The sequence below is a fragment of the Mesocricetus auratus genome, unplaced genomic scaffold (assembly GCF_017639785.1).
Source record: "Mesocricetus auratus isolate SY011 unplaced genomic scaffold, BCM_Maur_2.0 Super-Scaffold_100007, whole genome shotgun sequence".
In the NCBI taxonomy this organism is placed as follows: domain Eukaryota; kingdom Metazoa; phylum Chordata; class Mammalia; order Rodentia; family Cricetidae; genus Mesocricetus; species Mesocricetus auratus.
In genome coordinates this window covers 68,431,522-68,457,778 of record NW_024429191.1, presented here as the reverse complement: position 1 = coordinate 68,457,778, position 26,257 = coordinate 68,431,522, and the positions used below count along the sequence as shown (strand labels likewise).

Below are 26,257 nucleotides of genomic sequence, written 5' to 3'. Positions count from 1 at the left end.
GGAGTTAGCTTTGTCTTTGAATGTAGCCTTTTCCAACACACCGTTTAAGCTTCAGCAGTGGACTTCATTTGTTCAGTTGCATTGTTTGTCTGTTTGGTTGGGTTAGTTTTATTTAAAAGACAGAATCTGGCTCCTAGCCCAGATGGGGCTTGAACTTGCCACCCACCCTCTTGTCTCCACTCCCCCAGGGCTTTCGCAGATGTGCACCTGCACACTCAGCTTCTACTGTTTCTTACTTGTTTCATGGAGGTGATATGGTAGCTGCTTGGTTAGGAGGCGTGGTAACTGCTCATGGGCCAGCAACAGAGCAGTGAGAAGGATCTCTCTTTGCTCAGGCCCATTTCTGTTTTGTGAAAAAGCTAGTAGCCTTTACTAAGTATACCACCCGAGTCCCCACTTGCCTGTCCCTACAGGGTCAACACTCCTTCCCCAGGATCTTTTCTTTGACTTTCTTGTAGCTGCGTGTTCTCTCCTGGAGAGGCCTCAAGATCAGCATGTCTGTCGATGGTTAATGTGGCTTTTCAGACATCTAAATCTACCCGTAAAACTGAGGCACCTGTCCTTGAGGCTTCTCCATCAGATGTCCATAGGCAGACAGGGCCACCGGACTCTGCCTCTTCCCCTGAATGTGTCCCCTCTGCCTATTCCAGCCTCGGTGAGTGATAACACCTCCTACCCAGGTATCCACGTTAACATCCTTCTCCTCTTCCCATCGGGTTAGCTAAAACTCACACTTATCCCACACCAGTAGGAGTCTTCTTCCCCTAGTGCATGCAGACCCTCGTCCATTCTGGCTCTCTTCTAACGCTGCCTCCATGCAATAGCCGCATCCATCTTCCAGAAGAGAGTCATGCACATCATGTCCTCATCCTGATCTCCCCAACTGGCTCCCATCTCCTGGATGGTAAATCTGAACATCTCTAACTATTCCCTGCTCTCAATCCACACCGCTTGCCCCTGAGTTCCAGCTGTTTCCCAACTGGTTTATGACTTCTGTGTCTGGAGCCTTCATTTGTTCTGTTCCTTTCCCTTGATCTTTATCTCTTTACTTTCTGGCCAGGTTCCAGACTTGGTCTAACATAGATGCCAACTCCCTTTGAAAAGTGGTTCCTAATGTCCTGTAGTCCCTCTAAAGAGACAAATTAACAACCAACCTTTCGACTGTAACCCTTGGCTCTTTGGACAGAGTTCTTTCAATCACTTAACACCCTGAGCTCTAATCATCTGTGTACTTACTAGTCTCCATAGCCAGACTGCGTGTTCCTAGAGTTTAGATTTCCTTTTTATATTCTCAGAACCCAGTCCATAACAGGAACCAACCAACAAAGGTACTTATAGCAAACACACACATACACACACACACACACACACACACACACTCTCTCTCTCTCTCACACACACACACACACACACACACACTCGTATATATTATTTTATCAGCAAGCCTTTGTTATTGTCCTGTATAAGTCATGGCTATGATCTTGCCTGAAAAGACGTGCAATCAAGTCTGATGACTGGTAATTACTTAAAAGTCAAGAGTCACTTCATATGATAGAAACTCCAGACTGGCATGTGTTAAGTGCAAAATGGCATACATAGTAACCTGAGAGAGATCAGTTTGCCCTAACTCCAGCTAACTTTGTCATAGTTCAGGGCTTCTTAGGTGGAAGGAAAAGAGCTTGAGAAATGTGAATCACAAGGCAAAGGCAAGACACCAGTTTGGCTTGGGCAGATTGTACGAGGCAGGGGCGATACGCCTCACCTTGGAGGTAATCCACTATCAAAGGGTTGGGACTGAGAGGCACTGGAAAATTATGGGCTGCTTTGATCATGGGGAAGATGTTCTTGGGATAGCAGATGGCAGACAGACCAGGTACAAATACAACTTGCTTGTCTAAGTGAATAGGCCTGCTTCCAGCCCACGACAGGGGTCCAAAACACAAACGAGGGACTATACTGGACCCCTATATGACTCCACCCAGAGGGAACCTTGACTATTCTTCCAACCTTTTATCTCATTATTTAATGCCAGTGCATACTGGGGCTCAGGAAGTTGCCCCGAGGTCCCCGGAACTGAGGAGAGGGCCTTTGGAGTCCAGACCACAGCTCATTTCTCCATTCTGCCTGAGAGTAGATGGTTAAAGTTTAAAGCTGGACAGCATTGAGAAATAGCCAGTTTCCGGGCACGAGGAACCCTTCGAGAAGGGTGAAGGTCAACAGAAGCTGGAGGTGATCCGGGCTTGAACACATCCAGGCGGATGACAGTGAGGCTGGAGGCACTAACTGGCAGGCCATAGCTCATTTAGCACTCTGTGTGAACTTACGTGCAGGGGAATTGCGAGAGCACTTGGATAGAAGCCAAGGCAAGGAGGATTGGGGGGGAGGAGCACATTTACTTGTGGATGCCAAACTTGGTGCCTCTTGCAGAGAAAACTCTGTGGCTCTCCTTGAGATGCCACAGACACACCTGAATGCTATTCATGCTATCTAGAAGTTGACGTTTTAGACAATCCTGTCTTCCATCCTCCATTTTGTTTAAGTTGGCCTGGGGTTGGGGAGAGGGCAAAGGGTGTCACTGTGGAGAGCGCAGGCCCTTTGTTTGCGGTTCGGTCCTAGGTTCAGAGTGGCCGAGAGAGCAAACACGGTCTCCTCCTTTGCTCTCCTGCCTCACTGCCCCCTTCTAAATCCAAACCAAAGTCTGCACGTAGCCCAAAGGAAAACCATCAGTGTAATAACTAACCCTGGCAGCACTTTGTAAACTGCAGGTTTCAAATGACTAGGCCTGCACATTTCCACCAACTCCAGCGATTAAAGAGTCTCGGGGGACCCAGGCAGTGCTGATGCTAGTGCTGGGTATTGCCGCTGAAAAGGGGAAGAGCCACTTTCTGAAAATAGACTGCAGGTATGGGCCAGCTCATTTCCCAACTCCATAAGGAGGTCGCCTGTCCTAGGGGGAGTCAGGTAGATTGCTTACTGGCTCAATTTCTCTAACTGTAAAATGTGCCCATTTAGTCCCACCCATTTCACAGGGTTGGCAGAAGGGCAGGATGAGGTTATAGATAAAGGGCAGCAGATATCCAGAAAGTTCTAGGTGTTCATGTTGCGAGCAGAAACCCTCCACTCTTCCTCTGTGGAGATACGGTGGCATTGATGGCCATGGTCTCCTTGCGTACCACAGGGGGCGCTGTAGTGGGTTGACTGTAATCTATCTCCATTCTTCCCACTCTACTGGGCCCTTTGGCTTGCCCTTTACTATGTGGGGTTATTGAAAGGTAGCTTGGAATGGCCATTCTTTACTCCGCCTCTGTCACCTCAGCAGCCTTGGGAAGAGGGATCTATCTGACTGCTGCCCCCTTGCAAAAGGATCGCTGTTACGCCAAACAGTTGAGCCAGCCAGCAATTGGCTACCTGACTTCATCTTTTATTCCCCAGGACTTAACCCTACCCATGCATTCCCCACCAGTGCAGAGGAAACTAGGAAACTACCCCATTTCTGTGGGGTGGAGTGTGGACAGGGAATAGGTGTGGGCCGGGGATCAGGGTGGGGGTGGGGTGGACATCGTTTCCCATCCCATCCATGGCAACTGCATCCGATTGTAGGGCTTCAGAGCTGCAAGATCCCAAATGGAACTCACGCTGGTACTCAGCACGGCTGGCACTGTGAGTTCGTTAGTGGCCTCCTGAAGGGCTGTCACAGTGACAGAGAAACCACAGAGCCATATATGCTGACTTCTGCCACTCTGGGATGCCCCCACCCAGGTCTTCGAGAGGTTCTCAGTTTAGGGAACAGGATGCTCTGTTGTCCTCTTGATGATACAAATGGGAAGGCCTAGGGCCACACACACTCTGACCTCTAGTTGAAACATCTGTTCCCTCCCCACCCAACTGGCTTCTGCCAGGCTGTGGTTGTGAGCTCTGGTCCCACCGCTCAGCGGGTTCAAGAAGGCAGATTTTGCTGACAGCTCTGGCAAGAGGCCTGATGACAAACACCCTTGGAATGAGAGGCCTCGCTAATCCTCCAGGCCAAGCTCTTGCCAAGTTAGAAGCTGCCAAGTCAAGTCAGGGCTACTCTGAGTACCGATACACAGCCCTGGGCAAAGTGCTTGTCCTGGGCACAGGGTCACACTTGGTGGTGTCTAACAGGCTTAGCAAGGCTAGGGTTGGAGGAAATGGCATGCCAGGGGCATGGCAGGTGAGATGTTCAGGCTCCAGACCTACACAGGACCTTCCCTCTTTCTGTGTGTCCCATGGTTCTAGGTGAGGTGAGCAACATTATCTGTCTCCCCAGTCCACAGGCGAGGGGGATAGGCCTCTTCAGGATTTAGTGACTGGCCCCAAGCATCAGAGCTCTGTGGGGGAAAAGCCCTCATCTGTCTGCACTTTTTTTTTTTTTTTTTTTGAGACAGGGTTTCTCTGTATTGTTTTGGAGACTGTTCTGGAACTAGCTCTGTAGACCAGGCTGGCCTCAAACTCACAGAAATCCACCTGCATCTGCCTCCCAAGTGCTGGGATTAAAGGCGTGCACCACCAACGCCCGGTATCTGTCTGCATTTCTGATGACCGATGTTCCTTCCTCTAGGATAGGTCCACAGAGAAGGATCCTGTGTATGAGTGAGAGCCTCACCACACATTAATCATCATGCTAATCATTTATACTTTTATACTCATTAGAGTATAGACAAAACACTTCTTCCCCCACAAAATGACCTGTAAGCCAACTTCCTGTTTATATACAGAAGGTGTATGTGACATGTGACGCTCTTCAGGAACCCTGTCTCCTCAGGAGCAGGGCTGTCCTGTTTACACAGAGGTTTCTTACATACGCTGATGAGAGGGACCACAGTGGCAGGCATGCTAGCCCCGTGGGGCAGTGGTTGTCTTGATAAATGTGGTCCCCGCTCTCGCTCTCTGCTCTCTGCACAAGTTCACTATTCCAGAACCAGAGCCATGAGGCGACAGAGCCGTGACTCAGAAGGCGAGAGGAGCAAGGATGGAGGCCCGAATTTTCTGGGGCTTGTGTGCGTGACAGAGGCTGTATTTGTCTCTCTGGATTGCCAGCTCTTGTCTGGGCGCCCATTGAGCTGGAGATGGGATCTGAAGAGACCTTTCTTCCTCGGCTACCCATGAGAGGGAGGGTGAAGTAGAGGAGAAAGTGAGCCTGTAGGGGCTGGCTGACTGGTGGCTGAGTGACCCAATGTAAGTGGTCTCATCACTATGGCCTCTCTTTTTCTTCTGTAGGACATGAAACAGTGTCCCCTGAGCAGGGCAGGCTAATGATTCAATGTGGTTCCGTTCAGAGAATCCCTAGCCCAGTCATGATGCAATGCTGCCCCTAGCTTGCCCTAGAGGCAGAACCAGGCTTCACGGCCCCAGCTGTGGTACATCTTGCCTGTTGCAGAGTGAAGAAGAGGAGGTGAATCTGACTTTGTTATTGGGCATGCCCGGCAAATGACACTGTGTTTCAGAGCTGATTTTGTTCCTCTGCTTTCCATTCCTTTATTTCCAGAAACACCTAGAGAGTGAGGATACTGATGATTCCACTCTCAGAGAGATGGTGTGAGGATTAAACATGATCTTCCTGAAAAGCCTGGTGGAAGCAAGGGTTCCACCTGGTTACTCCTCGGTTAGGAACAATGCTGCTCAGGGCAGGGAGACCACCTGCTTGCCCCCAGGATGCTCGGCATCCATCTTCACACTAGAAGGAACAGAGCAGCTCCCCTCCTGCTGTTTACACACCAGGGCTCAGATGGCTCTGCAGATTTCCTGCTTACCCTTGTTTCTGCTGACAGCCTGTTACTCAGTGAATAGAGGTGTTGGATGAGAGCCTGGAGATCAAAGGCATCTTTACAGTGGGACTTTCTTTGTATTTATTCTGCAATCTTGAGAGTGAAGACTTCCTGGCACCATGTCTGAGTAGGTCTTGAAGTGTGTGTGTGTGTGTGTGTGTGTAAAGGGGGAGATTACTTACACACACACATGTGGAGAGAGAGAGAGAGAGAAAGAGAGATACATATATATATGTGCGTGTGTGTGTGTGTGTGTGTGTGTGTGTGTGTGTGTGTGTGTGTGTGTGTGTGTGTGTGTGTAGGCCAGAGGAAGATGAATGGACTACTGCATTATTCTCCATTCATTCCCCTGAGTTATACTGGTGGGCAGCACCCCCGCCCCCTCTCCCCCGGGATCTTGCTGTTTCTGCCCCCTCAGGGCTGTGATTATAGCAGCATCAGGACCGTGCTTGTTGTCCTTGTGCCTGAGATGCTGTGATCTGGATTCATCCCCATGCTGTGCATCAGGTGTTCTTATACAGAGAGCCATCTCTCCAGCCCCAGGGTAAAACTTTCCATCTATGTCTTTTTCTTTTTCTTTTCTTTCCTCCTCTGCCCTTTAACTCCTTTCCCCCTTCCACATCCTTTCTTTTTATTTAGTCTTGTTAAGAGAAGCTTTTTCTTTTGCTAGCCGCTTTGGTTTATCCCCCGCCAGTCGCCTGGGCTCTGCCGTGCCAGCCTGGTTCTAGATCCGCATGAGTCCCAAATAAACACACAGGAGGCTATATTAATTATGAAGCTGTTGGCCTTGTTTGTCTCTTACTGGCTAGCTCTGCCTTAAGTAATTACCCCATAATTGTTAATCTAAGTATGTCTCTTACCGGAGAATAGTTCCAGGCTTCCTACCCCCAATGGCATTACATGTTGACTCTCTTGTGTTTCCCCTTCCCAGAATCCTCCTCGACTCCTAGTCCCTCCTATCTAGGTTTTCTATTGGCCAGACAGTACTTTATTGACAAATGCACAGGCAAATAACAGGACTTCCCCAACATAGTCTGAATTTCTTCTTTCATTCACTCTTTTGTCCCTTCATTGGTTTCTTCCTCCATCCCATCTCTTGACATCTTTTGACACCCCCCACTTCCTCTTCTAACTTTCTAGCTCCTTGGGTGATCTTACTCAGCAACATTTAGTGCAGCCTCCTACAACATATCCAACAAGACCTGCCCACTTGAAAATAAACGTTTTTGTTTTTCAGATTTTGAGAAGCAAAGATTCCCCTTTTTGAAAACAAAATGAGAAAAGTCAGTCCCTGTTCGAATGCTATAAAAATAATAATGTGGAACGAGATAAATACTAAGAGGAAACCCAATTATATGGGCAGTGGGTGAGACCGAAGCACGTCAGAGGCCGGAAGGAAATGGCGCAGGAACTGGAATCAAAATAATGCAAAGGAACAGGGAAGCCGTGGAGGGAAGAATGCTGTGGGTAGAGACAATACCAAACCCCCAGGCCTGAGGCAGCGGGCGCTTGAGTGTGAGTGCAGAGTTGGGGCTAGTGTGGGAGAGGAGTCAGCTGTGCTGTCACGTGCGACAGTGGGCTGGTTCCGGAAGCTTTGATACCAGAGGAGACCTGCCTGGGTGTCTGCTTGCAGAATGTCTTCTGGCGGCTGGGTCGCATGGTTGGGGCATGGATGGAAGGACAGAGAACGCTAGGAGAGCAGGGGTTCCGAGGTTCTGGAGAAGGCTGGTGCTGGCTTGGAAACAGGCATGGGTAAATCTATGTGTGAGTCAGTCTCTATGATTGTAGAATCTACATTTTTGCATTTGTGGCTATATATAGACCACTCGCCAAGTTCTTTCCAGGTACTATGCATTATGTTAAACATTTTACTTGTACATTGTCTCATTCCTTTTCACATATTTCTCTCCCTGGTTGTGTCGCCAACAGTCTCATCTTTTATAGTCAAGGAAATCAAAACTCAGAAAGATACTATAAAAAATATCTTTGTCTCACTCCAACTCGGTCTTTCTTTCTCTCATTCTCCAACTCTCTCTCCTCCATCTCTCTCTGCCTCTCTCCAACTCTTTGTCTCTCTCTCTCTTTCTTTTTTTCTTTTTTTTTCTTTTTTTTTTTTTTGGTTTTACGAGACAGGGTTTCTCTGTATTGTTTTGGAGGCTGTCAGTCCAGCCCGGCCTCGAACTCACAGAGATCCGCCTGCCTCTGCCTCCCAAGTGCTGGGATTAAAGGCGTGCGCCACCAACGCCCAGCTCTTTGTCTCTCTTCATCACTGTGCATCTCTCTGTCACTCTGTGTCTCTGTCTTTCTATGTGTCTGTCTCTGTCTCTCTCTGTATGCATCTGTCTCTCTTTGTGTGTGTCTGTATTTCTCACTGTGTGTGTCTCTCTCTTTGCCTCTGACTCTCTATCTGCCCATGTCTGTTTCTGTTTTTGTCTGTCTCTCTTTCTGTCTCTCTCTCTGTTTGTGTATAAGACCAATCATTCCTTTTCCCAAACAGATTTTGATGGGGTGTGGAAGAGCAGTTTATTTTGTTCTTCTATTCCCAAGTGTCCTGACGTATAATATACTTGTGGCAGAACTGGAATTAGAAAGAACCCAAGCATGCCTCACTTTTCAGTTCAACATTACCTACTTAACCTCTGGCTTAATGTGAACGGGACCATAAACATCCCCCATGCACAGTAGCTCAGTTCCTGGGTCAGTCATCTGCTGTCATGAGAATGCTAACCAGTGGCAAAAACTCAGGAACATACGCAAGTGAGGATTTATTGTTCCCTCATCTGCATTTGATGTGAGTCAGTCAGTGGCTGTTCTGACCTTAGCTGGACCCATGCATCTAGGGAGAGGGTGATTGAGCTGATCCTCTGGCCTCTCCAGTGCCTTCGTCTTCCAGCAGGCTCGCCCAGACATGTGTGTGGTGATGACACGTGTGCTATTGAAAGAGAGAACCTGCGTAGTGCCTTTAGGCCCAGCTGCAGAAACACCAAAGCATTCTTCCCATATTCTCTTGGCCAGTGCAAGGTAGGAGACTGGTCCGCATTAGAGAGGCTTGGAAATAGATTGTGGCTAGGATTGCACAGCCACATGGAAAAGTCCTGGGCAGGAGAGGGCTGGGACCTTGGGCCACTGGGATATACCAGCACTTGTAGGGTGCTTATTAAAGGGAATTTCATCCCCTGCTATCAAAACAGAAATTAGCTGACCTGGACTCAGGGTCTGGGGAGATCCACATTTTTAGGATACGCCCAGGAGGTTTTTCTTTAATCTCTGTACATTATGCAAACTCTCCTTATTGATCCTGAAATACAATTATAGTCCCCTAAGGCAATGAGCTTCTTATATTTTAGAAAAAGGGATTTCCAGGAACAGGGGTGTTTTATATTGAAGCAGTCAGGCTGTGAACCCCCATTGTGGTTTTCTCCTGAAATCTGGGAGGTGCCAAGAGAATAAAAGGTGTCATTATGACCATCTGGGATGCCCAAGATCTTATCAAGCAAACAGGCCCAAACTAGTGGTGGAGAGAGAAGTAAGCACGAAAGAAAGACCCCAGAGCAGGCTTTGGATCACAAGGCTTTTCACCCTTCGGACAGAGAGGGATCCCATTGGCCAGTGTAAACACCACCTCTCCTTTTCTCAGCCTTTCTTCATAGAGGATGATTTCCCTCAGCTTGCTCATGCTCTTGAGTAGCAAACACTGAGCAATATGTCTCTGTCTCATTTTTCATGGATGCTTTAATCGAATGCCTGTCTACTTAGCTACCTGAATGAGGCACACACCAGAGAGGTTGCTGTTGCCACAACTAGCCTCGAGAACTAAATAATACATAAAACAATTATTTATTACTTGGATGCAGAACACAAACCAATGGCCTGAGCGGAAAGGACACAGGCTGCTGCTGTCCCCTTTCATTGCTGGCTGCCAGCTAAATCAGCTAACTGAACAGGGCTGCTAAACTCTTACTAATGAGGGAATGACAAGATGTCAGCTGGCCTCTGTGGTGACTGAAGCAGAGGCCAACTTTGGGGTTCACCTCTATTCCACCCTTTCCTCCAGAGTTTTCCTTGACCTTTCTGGAAACGTCATCACGAGGCCTGTAGAAAAGAACCCAGTGCCCAGCAGACTGTAGGATTACCTAGTGGGGTTGAGCCTGCATAATTTAAACCAAACCTTAGAGAAACATCAAGCTTGAATATAGAAAATACAGGGGAAAGAAACACACACACACACATAGTTATCTTAACATTTTTTTTAAAAAGGTGGCACATTTTAAAAAATTTAACATTCTTAATTCTGATTTGAAAAACAACTGCCAATACAATAAGGGTGGAACTAACTCCCTAACTGAGGCTGTGGCCCAGCAGGCTCAATGGGGTGTGTGTGTGTGTGTGTGTGTGTGTGTGTGTGGTGGCGGATGGTGTCAGCAGAGGTTTGTGTGTGTGTGTGTGTGTGTGTGTGTGTGTGTGTGTGTGTGTGTGTGTGTGGTGGCGGATGGTGTCAGCAGAGGTTTCCATTGACGTCTGGACAGTGGGATCAGACATCTCACCTCATTCCACCTCATATTTCAGGTGCCGCTGATTCAGTGAGATTAAAATTCTTCAAAAGAAACAAATGGGAATTATAAGCATTCACAACAAGCAAGCTGTAACTGGCCCTAAAGGTGGCTGATAAAAGTATTCACTAAAACGTTAAGAAAAGTCGGACTTGCTAAAACTGTTAGAAGCAGGATGGGGGGAAGTGGCTGGATATGAGTCTGGCATCTTTTGTTTTGTTTTGTTTTGTTTTGTTTTTGTTTTTGCTTTTTCAAGACAGGGTTTCTCTGTATTGTTTTGGAGGCTGACCTGGAACTCATTCTGTAGACCAGGCCTGCCTCTGCCTCCTGAGTGCTGGGCCACCAACGCCCAGCTGAGCCTGGCATCTTGAAACCAGTTCCTTTGTACACACCAGCAATAACTAGTTAGGAAATACGGGAACTAGTAGCAGCTCTAAAGAGCATTTAAAATGAATAAACACTGAAATAATGCATGCTTTTTAAGACCCCCCAAATAAAACTGGGATATTCACTATGTTATTGTTCCTGCATGGTTCACTTGTTATCTTCACCAAAACTCCTGATGGAGATTTTAAATAAAATGCAACAAATGCACTCTGAAACTCACCTAAAAGGATGTATAGATAGGAACAACCAGAGACATTTTTTACAAAGAACAATAATGGGGACAGAACTTGTCCTGTCAAATGTGCCTTACCAACATCAGTCATTAGGATCAAGCATTTGGGAGGCATTAGTTAAAATCCTTTTTATGTTGTACATGAAAAGAAATTCTGGGTGACTCAGAATAAACCAGCTATAGTTGTAACATATAAAGGTACAGGGTTATTTACAGATATATTGGCATACTGAACTCTAATTTTAAAATTGAATCAACACTGAACTCACAAGATGGCTCCGTGGGTAAAGGTGCTTGCCACTGAGACCGGTGGCCTGAGTTTGATACCCAAGACCCACGTGGTAGAGGGAAAGAACCCACTCCCCAGTATTGCCCCTGACCTCAACTCTGTGTGTACATATGAGCCCACACAAATATTCACACAGGCTCACAGAATAAAATACAACAAAAGTATTTTTAAATTAATAAACAAAATCTACTTCATTTTAAGTCTTTTTGAGAATTTCAAATATGTTTACATTATCATTTTCACTACTCCCTCTCCCCCTCCACTGTACCTGTGACCCCCTCACCCTCTCAAATTCATGCCCTCTTATTTAATTTCGCATATGCATATACATACATATATTTATATCCTGCTAAGTCTATTTAGTGTTGTTCCTATATGTGGCTAAGACTGAGAACTTAGGACTGAATTGGATAAAGTGTTGGTGGCTTGTCCCTAGAAAACACCAATTCTCCCTCTCTCAGAAGCCATTAATTACTGTAGCTCTTCATTCACAGGTAGGACCTTGTAAGATTTCCCCTATCCACGTTGGCATGTCAACTGGTGGTGTCATTGTGTTGGTCTTCTTCAGGCAATGGTACCGTTGAAATTTTAAGAGTGTGGCTTCCCTGTCATATAGAGAGGACACAGTCTCATAGCACATTCAGATCCTCCCAGTCTTCCAATCTTTCGTCCCCCTCCTCCTCCATGTTCCTGGAGCCATAAGTGTAGGAGCTGTGTTGTAGCCATAAGTGTAGGAGCTGTATTGTAGCCATAGGTATAGGAGCTGTGTTGTAGCCATAGGTATAGAGCTGTATTGTAGCCATAGGTGTAAGACCTGTATTGTAGCCATAGGTATAGGAGCTGTATTGTAGCCATAGGTATAGGAGCTGTGTTGTAACCATAGGTGTAAGACCTGTATTGTAGCCATAGGTATAGGAGCTGTGTTGTAGCCATAAGTGTAGGAGCTGTATTGTAACCATAGGTGTAAGACCTGTATTGTAGCCATAGGTATAGGAGCTGTATTGTAGCCATAGGTATAGGAGCTGTATTGTAGCCATAGGTATAGGAGCTGTGTTGTAGCCATAGGTGTAAGACCTGTATTGTAGCCATAGGTATAGGAGCTGTATTGTAGGTGTGTCAGTTGAGGTTGGATAAAGCTATGAGGGGCACAGAGAAGAAGTTGTCACCCAAAAAATATGTGGGATGATGAGGATGACTAGTAACCAGAGAAATGAAAATTTGTGCATATCAAACTGTCACCACTTTCAAAATGAATGTTTAGTTGTATGAAATTTGGACTCATTTATGTCTGTATAAGTATGAAGAGGATAACATTTTGGGCAAAATTTGAAAGTACATTCATTACAATATTAAAAAAATGTACTTGACTTTGTGTGAGCAGCCCCGTTTCTAGGGATCTCCTGTGCTTAAAAAACAGCTGAATAAGCTCATTAGCTGGAGAATTATTGGATAAATTATTATATTCAAACTGTGGGGCAACACTGATTCATTAACAACAAAATAGAGACTTGGGATGGAGCTGGGGGTAAGGTGACAACGCTTCATTAACATATAAGAGCCCCTGGGTTTGATCCTTACATAGCAATACGTTTATTATTGCATTTATATTTTTATGTCTAAAAATATGAAAAAATCAAAATAAGATATATAATCCCATTTGGGTTATACTGCTTATGTGTAAAAGCCAAGGCATAGTGGCGTAGGGGTATAGCCCAGTGGTAATGTGTTTGTCTAGCATGTTGGAAGCCCTGGGTTTGATCCCCAATACCAATCCCTAACATTTTTCAAATGTTAAATATTCAAGGCATAAGAGAAATCATCAAGGTGTTCATCTTGTCGGGGGTGGGGGAGTGGGGGGCTAGGGAGGGGGAGTTTTGGGAGGTGCTGTGGAGAAAAGAGCCATGGAAACTGCACATTCACTTTCTTGACATGCTTCTTCATCTGAGGTTTTGCTGTGAACATTTTTGATAATTTCCAAGTAAAATTTAACTCTCTGCTCAATGTCAGCAATTCTTACATTAGAAATTGGAAAGTCTATAAACGGTAGGGAAATCTAACAAAAGTCTTTCTCCCTGTGACCTAATGACTCTTGAGAGTGTTCCTTAAAGGGGAAAACAGCCTCAGCAGGAGGTAGTTTAGCAGAAAGGATGGCTTTGTCTCTCAGTGCTTAGCCCCTTTCTGCTTGACACTGGGGCAGCCATTTACTTGTGTTGAGGTCCACTTACATTTTCCCATTCTGCAGGAAAGGCTGACCTGCTTCTCCATAGAAAAGGGCTACAGAGATAGAATGCTAGAATGTTCTGTCTAAATGGGAAATGTCATTGTTAGAATGACCACGGATGCCGGTAGAGTTCAGGGTCTCAGCGGGCCAACCCAAAAGAGAGGATTGATTGCTCTTTGCCAAAGAGGAACATGGAAGCAGATACCATAACAAGGAGTTGGATGGATATGAAATGGTTAAAATGTGAAGAACTATGTACGCTGGTAGAAAGCGTGTGTGTGTGTGTGTGTGTGTGTGTGTGTGTGTGTGTGTGTGTCTGTGTCTGTCTGTGTCTGTCTGTGTGTGTCTGTGTGTGTCTGTGTCCACTCATACATGCATACTTCTGTGTGTAAAGCTTAAAAACAGTGAAGATAGCATAACAGACTGAAATCTGAAGGAGGAATTGGAAATAATGGAGACAATCTATTTGGGAAGTATTAAGAGATGACTCAAAGCTCAGCATGGGGGCACACGCCTTTAATCCCAGCAGAGCCTGAAGCAGGAGGATCTCTGAGTTTAAAGCTAGCCTTGTCTATAGAGTGATTCCAGGACAGCCGGGGCTACACAGAGAAACCCTGCTTTGAAAAAAATAGGAGCACAGCGGGGGTGGGGTGGGGTGCGTAAGGAAAGAGGTGGGTAAAGACACCAAGCCTGATAATAATAATCTCAGTTCAGGGATGGCATAAATTTAATCCCCAGGACTCACATGATGGAAAAAGAGAACTGACTTCTGCAAATTGTTCTTTAACCCACCCCCCATACACTATAATATATATATATATATATGTATATATATATATATATATATATATATGAAGATAGGAGAGGAGAGGAGATGCCTATAACGTGTGGGCATGGTGGGAGGGGGGCAGCTGGTGATAGGACGTTAGGAATATTGTTATTAAGTTAAAATAAATTTCCTTCATGAAAAATAACATCCCTATGTGATGGAGATGAGGTTCCTTTTAAAGGCAAGGTCGGGGACACAAGATGAAATTATATTATCTCCATCCTGGACGGAGCTCTGCAGTCCTTAGAAGCTAGAGCTGTGCTGCCGCTTGGCTTGGCTAATGAGAAAACCCCATCATCTGCCAATGCCTCAGGGGCTGTCTCTTCCTTTTTGGCAAGCAGTACACAAAGAGAGCTCAGAGCTGAGAAGGAACCTAGAAGGTCATCTGGGTCATTTATTTTTCAAGCTCCCTTCTAGGCCTTTTCAGAAACAGGCATGCAGGGGTTCATTTTCACTGCAATAGAAGCAACGGACTTCATGCTTCACCCTGGGGAGGGTTCTTAGATAAACCTAAAGATTTCTTCACCCACAGGGGCTACCTTTGGCAATGAGGAAGAAGAGGAGCTGGGCCAAACACAGTCAAGCTGTGTCCTCTTATTTCTTCCTCAAGCGTGAAAGGAGCAATTGTAAAACTCAGATGAAACCGGAAGTTAAGCTTCAGGACTCCCAGCATAAACATTTGGTCTGTTATTAAGTTCACTTTCACAAGCTAGACAAAGAAACACACTCCACCCATTGTTCCATGGATGTTTGTGTAGTTCAGTGGCTTAGTCTGTAGAGGGTTCAAGCAGAAGTTAGGTTGTCTCCATTATGCCCTTCCTGATCTATCTTTTTCTAACAGTGTGCCTGGTGTATCTCAACAGCCTTGAACCTGACCCGTTTCCACCTATGCCCTCTTCAGTCCATTAGACCACAGGTCTTTTTCTACGTAGCTATTTGTTCACTCCTCAAAGTCCTCCAGGGACATTCGGTGTCGTTTGTGATGTCCCCGCAGCTCACTTTACCTGTGGCCACATCTCCTGTAGTTTTACCTACACTTGTTCTGTGTTCTACTTCTGGGTTCCAACTACTGAAGACGATTTGTAGCTTCTCAAAGATGCAAACTGGAGGGGTGGGGATGGAGCACAGTGGCACAGCACTTGCCTACAATGATCAAGGCCCTAGGTTTGGTCCCCAGTATAAAAATAAAGGGAGAGAGGGAGGGAGGGAGAAGGAGGGAGGGGAAGGGATGGAGAGGAGGGAGAGGGAGAAGGAGGGAGGAACAGAGGGAGGGAGGGAGAGAGAGAGAGAGAGAGAGAGAGAGAGAGAGAGAGAGAGAGAGAGAGAGAGAGAGAGAGAGAAGGTGTTTAGGGAGATAGTGCCTACCACAAAAACATGAGGACTTGAGTCAGATCCCTAGAACCTATGTAAAAACCAAAAATGGAGAGGGGATGGAGAAAGGTGAGCCCCCTGAAGCTCATTGGCCAGCCAGCCAGCCTAACTAAATTTATGAGTTTCAAGTTCGGTGAGAGACACCGTCTTGAAAAATAAAGGTGGAGAGTGATGGAGAAATGGCCCCCATTGTCTGCTTTTTGCCTCGCATGCATACATGCACACCCATATGCATATGTCTGCATACATACAAGTACACAACACAACGATGCATACACTAAAACACTTGACAGTGTCCATTAACTTAGTGGCTAGAGTATACCTTTTTGCTGATTGCTGTCTATTCCAAGATGTAGCTGGACCAGGTGTCACCACCAGTTTCACCGCACTCAGCCTCATCTATGCTATGATGGTTTCCTACATCTGGATGCTTGGGAGATTTAGTTCCATGCTTCTACCGCTACACTCTACCCTAACTGGCTAACCATAGGTATGTCTCTGTGACTCACCTGGGAAAATATCTATTCCTAAAACCTTGTAACTATCCATCTCACCATCCAGCATTCCCAAAGTAAGAAAGTCCTTCCACAATCCTCCCCAAAACAGCATGGTCGGGTCAGTCCCAGTAACATTCCACTCTCTGGTATCAATTTCTGTCTTAGTTAGGATTATTATTTTTGTGATAAAACACCAGGACTAAAAGTAGCTTGGAGTAGAAAGGGTTTATTTAGCTTACCCTTCAACATTACAGTCTGTCATGGAAAGGGGTCAGGACAGGAACTCAAACAGAGCAGGACCCTAGAGGCTTTCCATCCATTGAAGTTTCCTCTCCTCTCCCCAAAAGACTCCAGCTTGTGTCAGGTTGACATAAAACTAACCAACACAACGAATGTAATAGGAAAGTAAGAATGTGTATTTTGTAAACTTTCTTCATCCTGTTTGTGAACAAGTACCCATGTGCCTTTGTTTTACCTGATGAGACACAAGTCAATCATGTTCTGCCTGCTGTGTTCTCAGAAACACAGTGAAGATGAATGAGGACAAATGACAGTAGGGTGAGATATAAGTTGGTTCAAGACACTCAACACGCCTAGTGAATCACTAAGTGGCTCTGTCCTGGGCTGGCTTAGAGTTGATATAAATTAAAATTCCTGTGTTGTTCCAGGCCAGCTGTTGCCAGCCAACCGAAATACACCAAGTCCCATTGACCCTGATGCCATCCAAGTCCCTGTCGGGTATGAACCAGACCCAGCAGACCTTGCCCTCTCCAGTATCCCAGGGCAGGAAATGTTTGACCCTCGCAAACGCAAGTTCTCCGAGGAAGAACTGAAGCCACAGCCCATGATTAAGAAAGCCCGCAAAGTCTTCATTCCAGATGATTTGAAGGTAAATTGGAACTGGTGACCAGGCTGTGGGTAGATGGGAAGCAGGAACAAGAGAAAGTAAAGGGTAATTCCAGCAACGCTGCACACACTTGGAAAGGAAGGACCCATGCGTTCCGATTGTGTTTGTTGGCATGTGACTTCTGGCACAACCCGTCCTCTCTAGGAGTTTTCTGAAATTTGCTTTCATGTCTTTTTTTTTTTTTAAATATTTTATTTATTATGTATACAGTCTTCTGCCTTCATGCCAGCAGAGGGCCATGTGGTTGCTAGGAATTGAACTCAGGACCCCTGGAAGAACAGTCAGTGCTCTTAACCGCTGAGCCATCTCTCCAGCCCCCTGCTTTCATGTCTTGATACTGATCAGAAAGAAGGAGAAGCAGTCAAAAGCTGGAGAGATGTTAAATCCCCAAAGGAATCACACTGGCTCCTCTTTACAAGGGGTCCCATGAGCCCATGTATCAAGCCCAAATCTTCCAAGGTTACAAAGGAAAAAAAAAAGATGACTTGAGAAGGGAAACTGGACCTCAGTTTTCTGAGACATACTCCTGTGTGCATTGTTTGTTGATAGTGAATGCTCCCATTTCCCTGAGTGCCTTGGAGACTAAAGCCTGAACTCCGCCCTCCATATTGCTGACTCTGGGTGACCAGGATAGCGTATATTGGGCAGAGATGGTGGAGTCACTGCTGTCGTTTGTGTACCGTGTCAGGTTCTCTTAATGTTATCTCAGCAGTTTGTTCTGACTGGGTTTTCTCGACTGTGTTGAAGGGGATACCCCATTCACCCAGGGAAACAGACTTGCCTGTTCATTCTGGCACATTTACCTTAGAAAGAGATATCCCGGAAATTACGCCAGCACAGAACTATTTACGATTAGCTATTTCATAGGACTTTTTCTGTTCATGCCTCTTTCCAATCACGAGAACAATAAATGCTTATATGTGTGCAAGGCATTAGGTCTAAGTGTCATTAGCCCCTTTTGACACCCGATCTCCATTGCCCAACCCTAAATATGCTTACTAGTAGAGACACTCTCTAGGGAAATGAGAGTTTGGGACATTGTGTGAACTGATATAGGCCAGTCTTTCTACCTTTTCATATCTAGAAAGAACATGGGAGGCAGATGTACACGAAAGATCCAAAGATGGTTGACATCCCCACATCTGAGAACTCCTTAATTGCTGCAGAATGGACAGGTGTCAGGGCTGAAGGTCAGAGTTATCACTTTACAGTAGGGGATATGGAGAAGCAGAAAGGGGAACTGAGGTGAACTCCACTTTTAGAGCAAGACCGGTTCTGAAAAGGTCATGTTAGCATGTTAGCCCAGACAAGGGGCCCTTGTCTTCGACTGTCACCCTAAGAATCAAAACCAAGAATGTTGACAGGAAAAATCCCAGAAAACCTAAACTTCTCAGGGCTCTGATGGTTAGACTGTAAAGGGCCATGGTATTAGGTCCAAACCGAGTTGAGCACCTTCTTGCAGTTGGTCATGTGTTCGTAGTCACCTAATTCTATGTATTTCAGAGTTTTAGCCCTTCACCTAAACCAGGAAGCCTATTCAGCTGGGGCTACTTCTTGACTGGAAGGTGGTTTAACAGAATGCTACTGAGTAGTAGTTTGAACTTGTAGTCAGACCTTCACAGAGTCTCCAAGTTTGCATGTTTGAAGAGTGAGCCTACTTAATGGCCCGTGTACCCTTGGCAGCAAGAGGCCTTGAAAACCATCTGTGCTGGAATGATATGTATTGCTGCTGTCATGGCTAAGCCTCCCTTTCCACATGATGGGTAGGAAACTGGCAGGAACCTTCTCCTTCAGTGTGCCCTTTGGGGTTTTTTCCAAATGCAGGTGAAGCCACAAGGCACCAATCTGGAACTGCTGAGAAGCAGGAAGAGCTGGGAGGTGTTCTTTCAGTAGAGAGGACTGAGCGGGGGTGGGCGGGAGACGAGGTATGTGTGCGTCCTCCAGAACTGGATGACAAGCAAACCCACAGCATTGGGTGGGGCCTACTGAGAATGGTTTTCCATCCCCTTGACAGACATCTTTCAGAGGTTTAGGGGATGCCAAAGTGAGGCAATCTCAACATCGTAGTCAGTCTCATAGAAACTCTAGTCTGTAGAGAAGAGGGGTGTGTTAGTCTGTTAGACGTGGCAAGGATGAGTAGTAGATCCCTGCTGTGTGAAGGTAACCCAGTAGCCAGATAGCATCAGCTCCTGGCAGGATGGAACGGGGGGGGGGGTGGCCCTGTGTCTATCATTCCTTCTAGAGGTCCTGCCTCCCTGTCTCTGTTCAGAATGATGAAAGGAGACAAGCTGATTTTTCTAGGTCAGGACATCCCTTCTTCCATCATTCCCATCTTCTCCAGCCTCCTGCTTAAGAGCTTTATTCTCCATTCCATACTTCTGCTACTGCATGTGTGGGCAGATGAGGCTGGAGCACCTTATGTGTGCTAAGAGGTCTGAACAAAAACGGAGCTAAGTCTGAAAAGAACAGAGTAAGAGGAGTTGATTGTTATACTAAGATCAGTTGGTGACTCCGTGGTCCCTACAGACATGATCAGCATTGTCACAGAGTGCCAAATCCATTCTACAACTTCCCAAAGGCTTGTTCTCATGGGCAGCCTCACCTTCTGCGCTCATGTTCCCTTGTGTGTAGGTTCTGATCTGTTCTGACTCAGCCCTTCATCGGAATGTTCTTGGAAACCACACTCCTGGGCATACTGACAAGTGTGGTAGGCTTCCTGATACTATAAAGGGGGTGGGGTGGAGGATGACAACCAAGTGAGACAAACAGCCCCCATCAAAGCTGGGTGCTTTACTGTTGTGAAGATACCTTTGGTTCCCCTCGCCTATGTGATGTCACTGGGTTTCCCAGGACCTCCCAGCCATTCTCCTTTTCTGCCATTCCCACCAGCTTTGAGAAGCACAAAGAACAAATTCTACCAACAGCCGCAGCATACCTGTCCACACTTGCTCATCTCGGTGTTCCTCAAAGGGCTGCTTCCTCCCTAAGACAAAGTCTCATGCCAGTCATTATGAAGATCACTTTTTCCTCTTGTGACACATTATGAAATATATAGCAGTCTAGAGACACTTTGTGAGCAAAGGGCAATCTTGTGAGCAGTCAATAGGAAGTACCTCCACACACTTTCCATCTCACGCAGCTGTCTTCACAAAAGGTCCATGTCCGCTAAGGGTAATGGACAGGTGGGTGTAGGGGCAGACCGCTGATCCTGAACTTCTTTTGCAGCCTTGAGCCCCACCCATGTGAGTGACTTCCTCCAATGTCAACTGTCTCTTGGTATCCGGAGAGAGGGGAGGGATTGGCCTCACCCATTTAGTCTAGGTGATGTGAACTACAGTATCACCTTTGCTAAGACAGAGGTATTCGATGTAGCAAGTCATTGATACAAAAGGAGTTAAATCATTCCTTCTGGCACTGTTGCATCAATGGATTTAGAAGGTCCAAAAGATCCCGCATTCGTCCTGGGAGCTTTCCTTTCTCTTGGTAGAGAGAGCAATGATGGAGGCAGATATGGGAATTCCAGATGGGGTAATTGAAGCCCAGCAAGCAGTTAAATAGGAAATTAGAATATATTGTTTAAATGGTAGCCATTAGTAGGAGTACATTGAGAGCTAATACATTTTTTAATTTCTGTTTTCAATTACTGAAGTATACATGCCCCTAATGTGATGTTCTGATAGCTCAGGATGTAAACTAAAAGGTGGGAGATCCTCCTTTTATCTGTTGCCTCACTGATTTGGTCCCTCTTATAGAGGCACCTGTATTGGCCACTATAAACCCACCTGGGCCTCCCACAATTAGTGAAGTATAATTTTAATCAAACTGTGATAAGCATGCATGTTCTCCAGCAGATTGATGTTGCTTCTACTCTCATGGTAGTGTACCACACAGGTCTTTGCAGTCTCCCCCACCCTGGTCTTTATTTGTAACAACTGTAGAGTAACCCTGTGTGTGACTCTATGATAACGTAGTTATCAACTCTATATAGATGATTCGATTTCCTCATTTTCAGCTTTTACAAACAACTCTATAATAAAAAATTGCACCCGTGTCTGCGTACATGGAGAATGTGAGGAAATCATAGAGGTGGAGTTGCTAACATCAACAGTGCGTTCGTTAAGATAGGTTTTAGAGAGACTTGGCGTGATGGTGCTGAGGAGGCAAGGGCAGGAGGATGAGGAGTTCAGGGGGGCCATCCTTGGCTACACAGTGAGTTCAAGACCAGCCTGGGCTATATGAGACCCTATCATAAGGGGGAGAGGGTAATTAGTTAGTTAATAAACAAAAATTATGTATGTATATTATTGGGAGAAATGACCATATTGGCTTCCAGCAACAGGGTCCCAACTTAGAAAAGCCTACATGTGTATTCATGGAAGAAAAATAAAATAAGTTTTGTTTTGTTTTTTAAGAAAAACTTTCAGCCAAGAGAGTGAAGAAATTTGGAATGGAATTTAGGGTGTGTGGTGAGCCTGCAGCTTTCAGCTGAGCTCTGATCTCTGCTGTACTGGGCACACAACCACATTGGGCAAAGCCTGTCGTGACAGGTCGGTCCTTTCCCTCGGAAGGAAGCCATGGCTGGCAGACCATTCCCTCAGACATGTAGAAGCTGTAAAGGAAGGAGACGGGAATTAAGAAACCCAGGCTGGTGTCCCAGCACACCCTTGGCTGACACCCAGTTATGTGCGGCTGAAACCTAATATCTTGTTTCTCTTTCCTTCTGTAACTAATGAGCAGGATGACAAGTACTGGGCGAGGCGCAGAAAGAACAACATGGCGGCCAAGCGCTCCCGTGATGCCAGGCGGCTGAAGGAGAACCAGATTGCAATCCGGGCCTCGTTCCTGGAGAAGGAGAACTCGGCCCTCCGCCAGGAGGTGGCCGATTTAAGGAAGGAGCTGGGCAAATGCAAGAACATACTTGCCAAGTACGAGGCCAGGCACGGGCCCCTGTAGGATGGCATTTTTGTGGGCTGGCTTTTGGATAGATGGACAGCTTGTTTCCTGTCTGGTAGCACCACACCCAAACCAACCTTTCCGACATCAGCACTTTACCAGAGGCATAAACGCAACTGACTCATATTTCGGTGTGCATCTGTGTGTATGTGTGTGCGCGTGTACACGTGCTTAGTTAGGGTCCCGTGTGTGGTCAGCGGTGTGCATGTGTGCGTGTGTGTATTCCTTCCCACTTGCCATTGAAAGATAGTCCTCTTGTTGTCCTTTAGTTCCGAACAAGAAAGGTGCCATCATGTTTTTATTAGATTCTGGAGACCCCTGTGAGGTTTCCTCCCCTCCCTTCTCCACTCCTGCCCCTTTCCCGCCTGGCTTCATGTTCCAGCCAACTGACTTTCCCAGGGTCCGCGTAGCTTCAGGAAGCAGGGCCCTGGTAAAGCAGTGGATCTCAGTTATCTAGAACATAAGCTCTTGTTTCTGTTTCAACCACGAGTTAACATGCTAAAAAGGTGCACAGCATACCCTAGCACTACGCAGCAGCTGAATTCCTTCATAGGTTGCCCCCTCTTTCCCTTCCTGCCCCCCCTTTCTCTCTCCCATCCTTTCTCGTTTTCCTTTCAGTTTTGGTGATAATTGTCTTCAAATTTAAAGTGCTGTTTAGATTAAGTAGATCCCGTATTTGCTTACTGCTACCTTACTAAGTTTCCTTTTAATTCTACCGACCCCAGATAAGTAAGTACCATTATAGAACACAGAGTGTGTTTTGCACTGTCTGTACCTAAAAGCAATAATCCTAGTGTACGCTAGAGCATGCTGCCTGAGTATTACTAGTGGACGTAGGAAATTTTCCCTACCTAGGAATTTCACTGTCTTTTAAAAAAAAATCAAAATTAAAGTAATGCATTTGCGCATGACCAGAATATTCTCAGGACAGGGAAGCAGAGGGCGATGGGAAGCCTAAGAATGAGGGGTTGACTTATCGGTGTGGAAGCCAAAAACTAATGCATCTTGGAGAAGCCTTTGCCATGGATGTGCTTCGTTTTGCTGTCTCCCTTCTCCCACACCCAGCCCACTTCCGCTTTTCTAGTTAACCTTTTCCATTTCCCTCTTGATATTCAAAATGATTGAATTACTTAAGATTCAGTTCACCCCCCTTTTTTGTAATATATATATTTTTTGGGAGGATATTTTGCTGTTTTTAGAACTCAGTTAATTAAGTTAAAAAGTTGATGTTTTTGTAAAGCTCCCTTACCCCTGTGGTGTCCTTTGAATGCCTCACAAATTAATGATTCTGGAGCCTGTGTTTCTTACCCTCTCTGTTTGCTTTTGAACATATGTGCGCCTATCAAGTGGACTTCTGAAAAATGAATGTAAAAGACACTGGTGTATCTCAGAAGGGGATGGTGTTGTCACAAACTGTGGTTTATCCAATCAATTTAAATGTTTACTATAGACCAAAAGGAGAGATTATTAAATTGTTTAATGTTTATACAGAGTAATTATAGGAAGTTCTTTTTTGTACAGTATTTTTCAGATATAAATACTGACAATGTATTTTGGAAGACATATATTATATATAGAAAAGAAAAAAAGGAAAACTATTCCATGTTTTAAAATTATATAGCAAAGATATATATTCACCAATGCTGTTCAGAGGAGTGCTTGGGGGTTTTTGAAGTCTTTAATATTTTAAACCTATTACTGACACATCAGCATGTTTTCTGCTTAAAATTAAAATTTTATGACAATATTGAGGCTTGCTGTGACGAATCCTGCTCCAATGCTTTCTTGTTTCTTATTAGGTCTCAGAAGGAAGTCAGTTAACATCACCAAAAGCACAAAATGGATTTTAGTCAAATATTTATTGGATGGTACAGTGTTTTTTAGGAAAAGCATCTGCCACATAAATGTTCACTTCAAAATTCTGAGTTGCTGGGTTGGAGTGTTGTTGCCAGGGCCCTAAACGACTTTTGTTCTCTTTTGGCCAGTGCATCTCACGCAGTATAAGGTTGACCTCGGTGCTATGTGTATGGCTTATAATTTGATAGATGTTTTGACTATAAAGATGGCTGTTCTTTTGTTTCACTGAGTTGTATAATGTCAAGAGAGTCTGCTGTTTCTTCAAAGGCACAATTTCGTGCTTGATTAAAATCCCCTTTCATCCGTGGATGCTTTCCAGTTTCCTGCCTCCACAGTATCTGAATTCTCTTCAGAACTGGTGGTGCCCTTCCCATTCTGTCAGCCACCTTTCTGTCTAGTGTCAGAGTTCTAGAAAATGAGACCTTTAGGATCTCTTCCCAGGTACCTGTTTTGTTCCTAGTCATAGATAATGGTGGGAGATGAGAGAGTATGAGACTTGCAATACATTTCCCAAGTAAACTACTAATAAAAAAATACCTTGACAATCTCACATGGAACTGAATAGGAGATGATTCGGTAATAGCCATGAGATGACACAGCATTGGTCTTTTTGAAGATAGAGAGGCTAATTGCAGAACTGTTCAATGACAATATCCATCAGAAGAAGATGAGTATATTTAAACTTAGTAGAGAAGTGTGAAGTGTTGTACTGTGGACCATCCAGATTCATGGAACTATTAAGTGGTAACTGGCAGAGAAGCAGACCTGGTCTTTCTTGGAATTGTTTGTACCAAGTGAACATTATAAATATTTTCTGCAGAAGACATAAAAAGATCATAATACAACTTATTCTTGTATGCCAGGAAAGGTTTTAGAAACCTACCTCATTAAAAAACAAAACAAAACAAAACAACAACACTTTGGAGTCTCCACAGGTGCCTTATATGAAGGTCATTGTCACCCCTCCTTCCCCAGGCTGACTTTTGTCTGTCCATGGACATTAACTACATGAGGCAATACTGTTCAATGTCCTGAGAAGCTAGGACCCGGGGTCAGATGATTACAACAGATCACAGCCATTAGGAAATCCTGTTTTCAACTGTCACCATGTCACCTAGGCATCTTTCGGTGATTATTTGACCATTAAAAATGCATCCAAACGGTAGCATTTAGACATAATTTGGAATGAGCAGTATATCACTTCCTTATCAGACCTTGTCATCTTATTTTTCAACTGTTATCAAGGAAAGTAAAAAATGAAAACAAAAATGGAATCAGTGTGTCTCTCTGCTCATGCTACCTTGAGGGGATAGGAGGGCTATAAATGATCACCTCTGACTCTAGAGGAAGTGGCACTTTGGACCATTCACAAACCACAGCAGGCATGACTGGACCAGGTCTTTGTCTCTAAATGTAACCGCATCTAAGGAAGCATCATCCCTCAAAGCACGAGGACCCTGTGTCTGAGGACATCATGATGGATTCAGACACTGGGTGAATGGGAAGCTAGATTAGAGAACTCAGAGGTTCCTTAACCCATTAGCTCAGTGTGGGAACTTACATCAATTCTAAATATACTTCAAAAGGTTCACAGCCTTGTTTTTAGAAGAGCTGGGAGGCAGTTTGTAGATGGGCAACTTCCCTCCCACCTAAGGGTGAAGCAACTGACATTGTGCAAGTTGGACTCTGATGTTTCTAAGAGTCCACCTATTTTTGTCCTTGTTCCTTTGAGGAAAAACTCAAACTTTGTCAGAGTTAAATATGAGGTCCCTAGGCAATGGCCAACTGGCCTGTGTGTGACTTGTCTCCATAGGCCAGTATTTAACGCTGAGGTGTGATACCCTCCCTGTGGTAGATGCTTCCATTCCGCTTTGGTTCTGAAGTTGCTTGTTTCCTGCTTGAGGGCTCCTGAGTACATCCCTCTGGTGAAGCCAAATTCAACTCCAGGTGTTTGGTGAAATCAGGGTCATTAACAAATGGACAAAACATAGGTCTCAACAGACTGAAATTTTAGGAACTACAGCCAATGCATTTTGCCAAAAATGTACGCAAGGTAGCGTGTATTTGTGTATGGACATTTAAGTGGAGACATAAAATCTGTAGCGTTGTTAGCACCTCACCAGACTTAACAATTAGCTATTATCCTTTTGGCAACACCACACAGACTGCGTCTGTTAAACAGGTTCAAGCTAGCTGGACGTTAGTGTAGTTGTACACCATGATGCTGGTGGTATTTATGCTGTCAAGTCCAACATTTTATTGTTCTTCTAAATGTTTAATAAACTGACTTTTTTCCTTTTTTCATGTTTTTTGTGTGTGTGTGTGTGTGTGTGTGAACAGCGGCTAGCAACGATTCTGTTTCTGTCACCATAACCAAT

The 26,257-nt window shown here is 45.2% G+C and overlaps 1 protein-coding gene across 2 annotated transcripts in view; it reads left to right on the top strand.

Annotated features, from left to right (window-relative positions):
• The window catches only part of Hlf (HLF transcription factor, PAR bZIP family member), a 54,877-nt gene extending 28,699 nt beyond the window's left edge, over positions 1–26,178 (top strand). Inside the window, exons 3-4 of one of the 2 annotated variants that reach the window (XM_021230506.2) lie at positions 16,831–17,051; positions 21,804–26,178. In XM_021230506.2, coding sequence (XP_021086165.1) covers positions 16,831–17,051; positions 21,804–22,022 — 440 coding nt within the window. In that variant the 3' untranslated portion in view covers positions 22,023–26,178. The remainder of the gene's footprint in view (positions 1–16,830; positions 17,052–21,803) is intronic. The other variant, XM_005075815.4, reaches the window with a different exon arrangement.
• Positions 26,179–26,257: the final 79 nt, after the last annotated feature.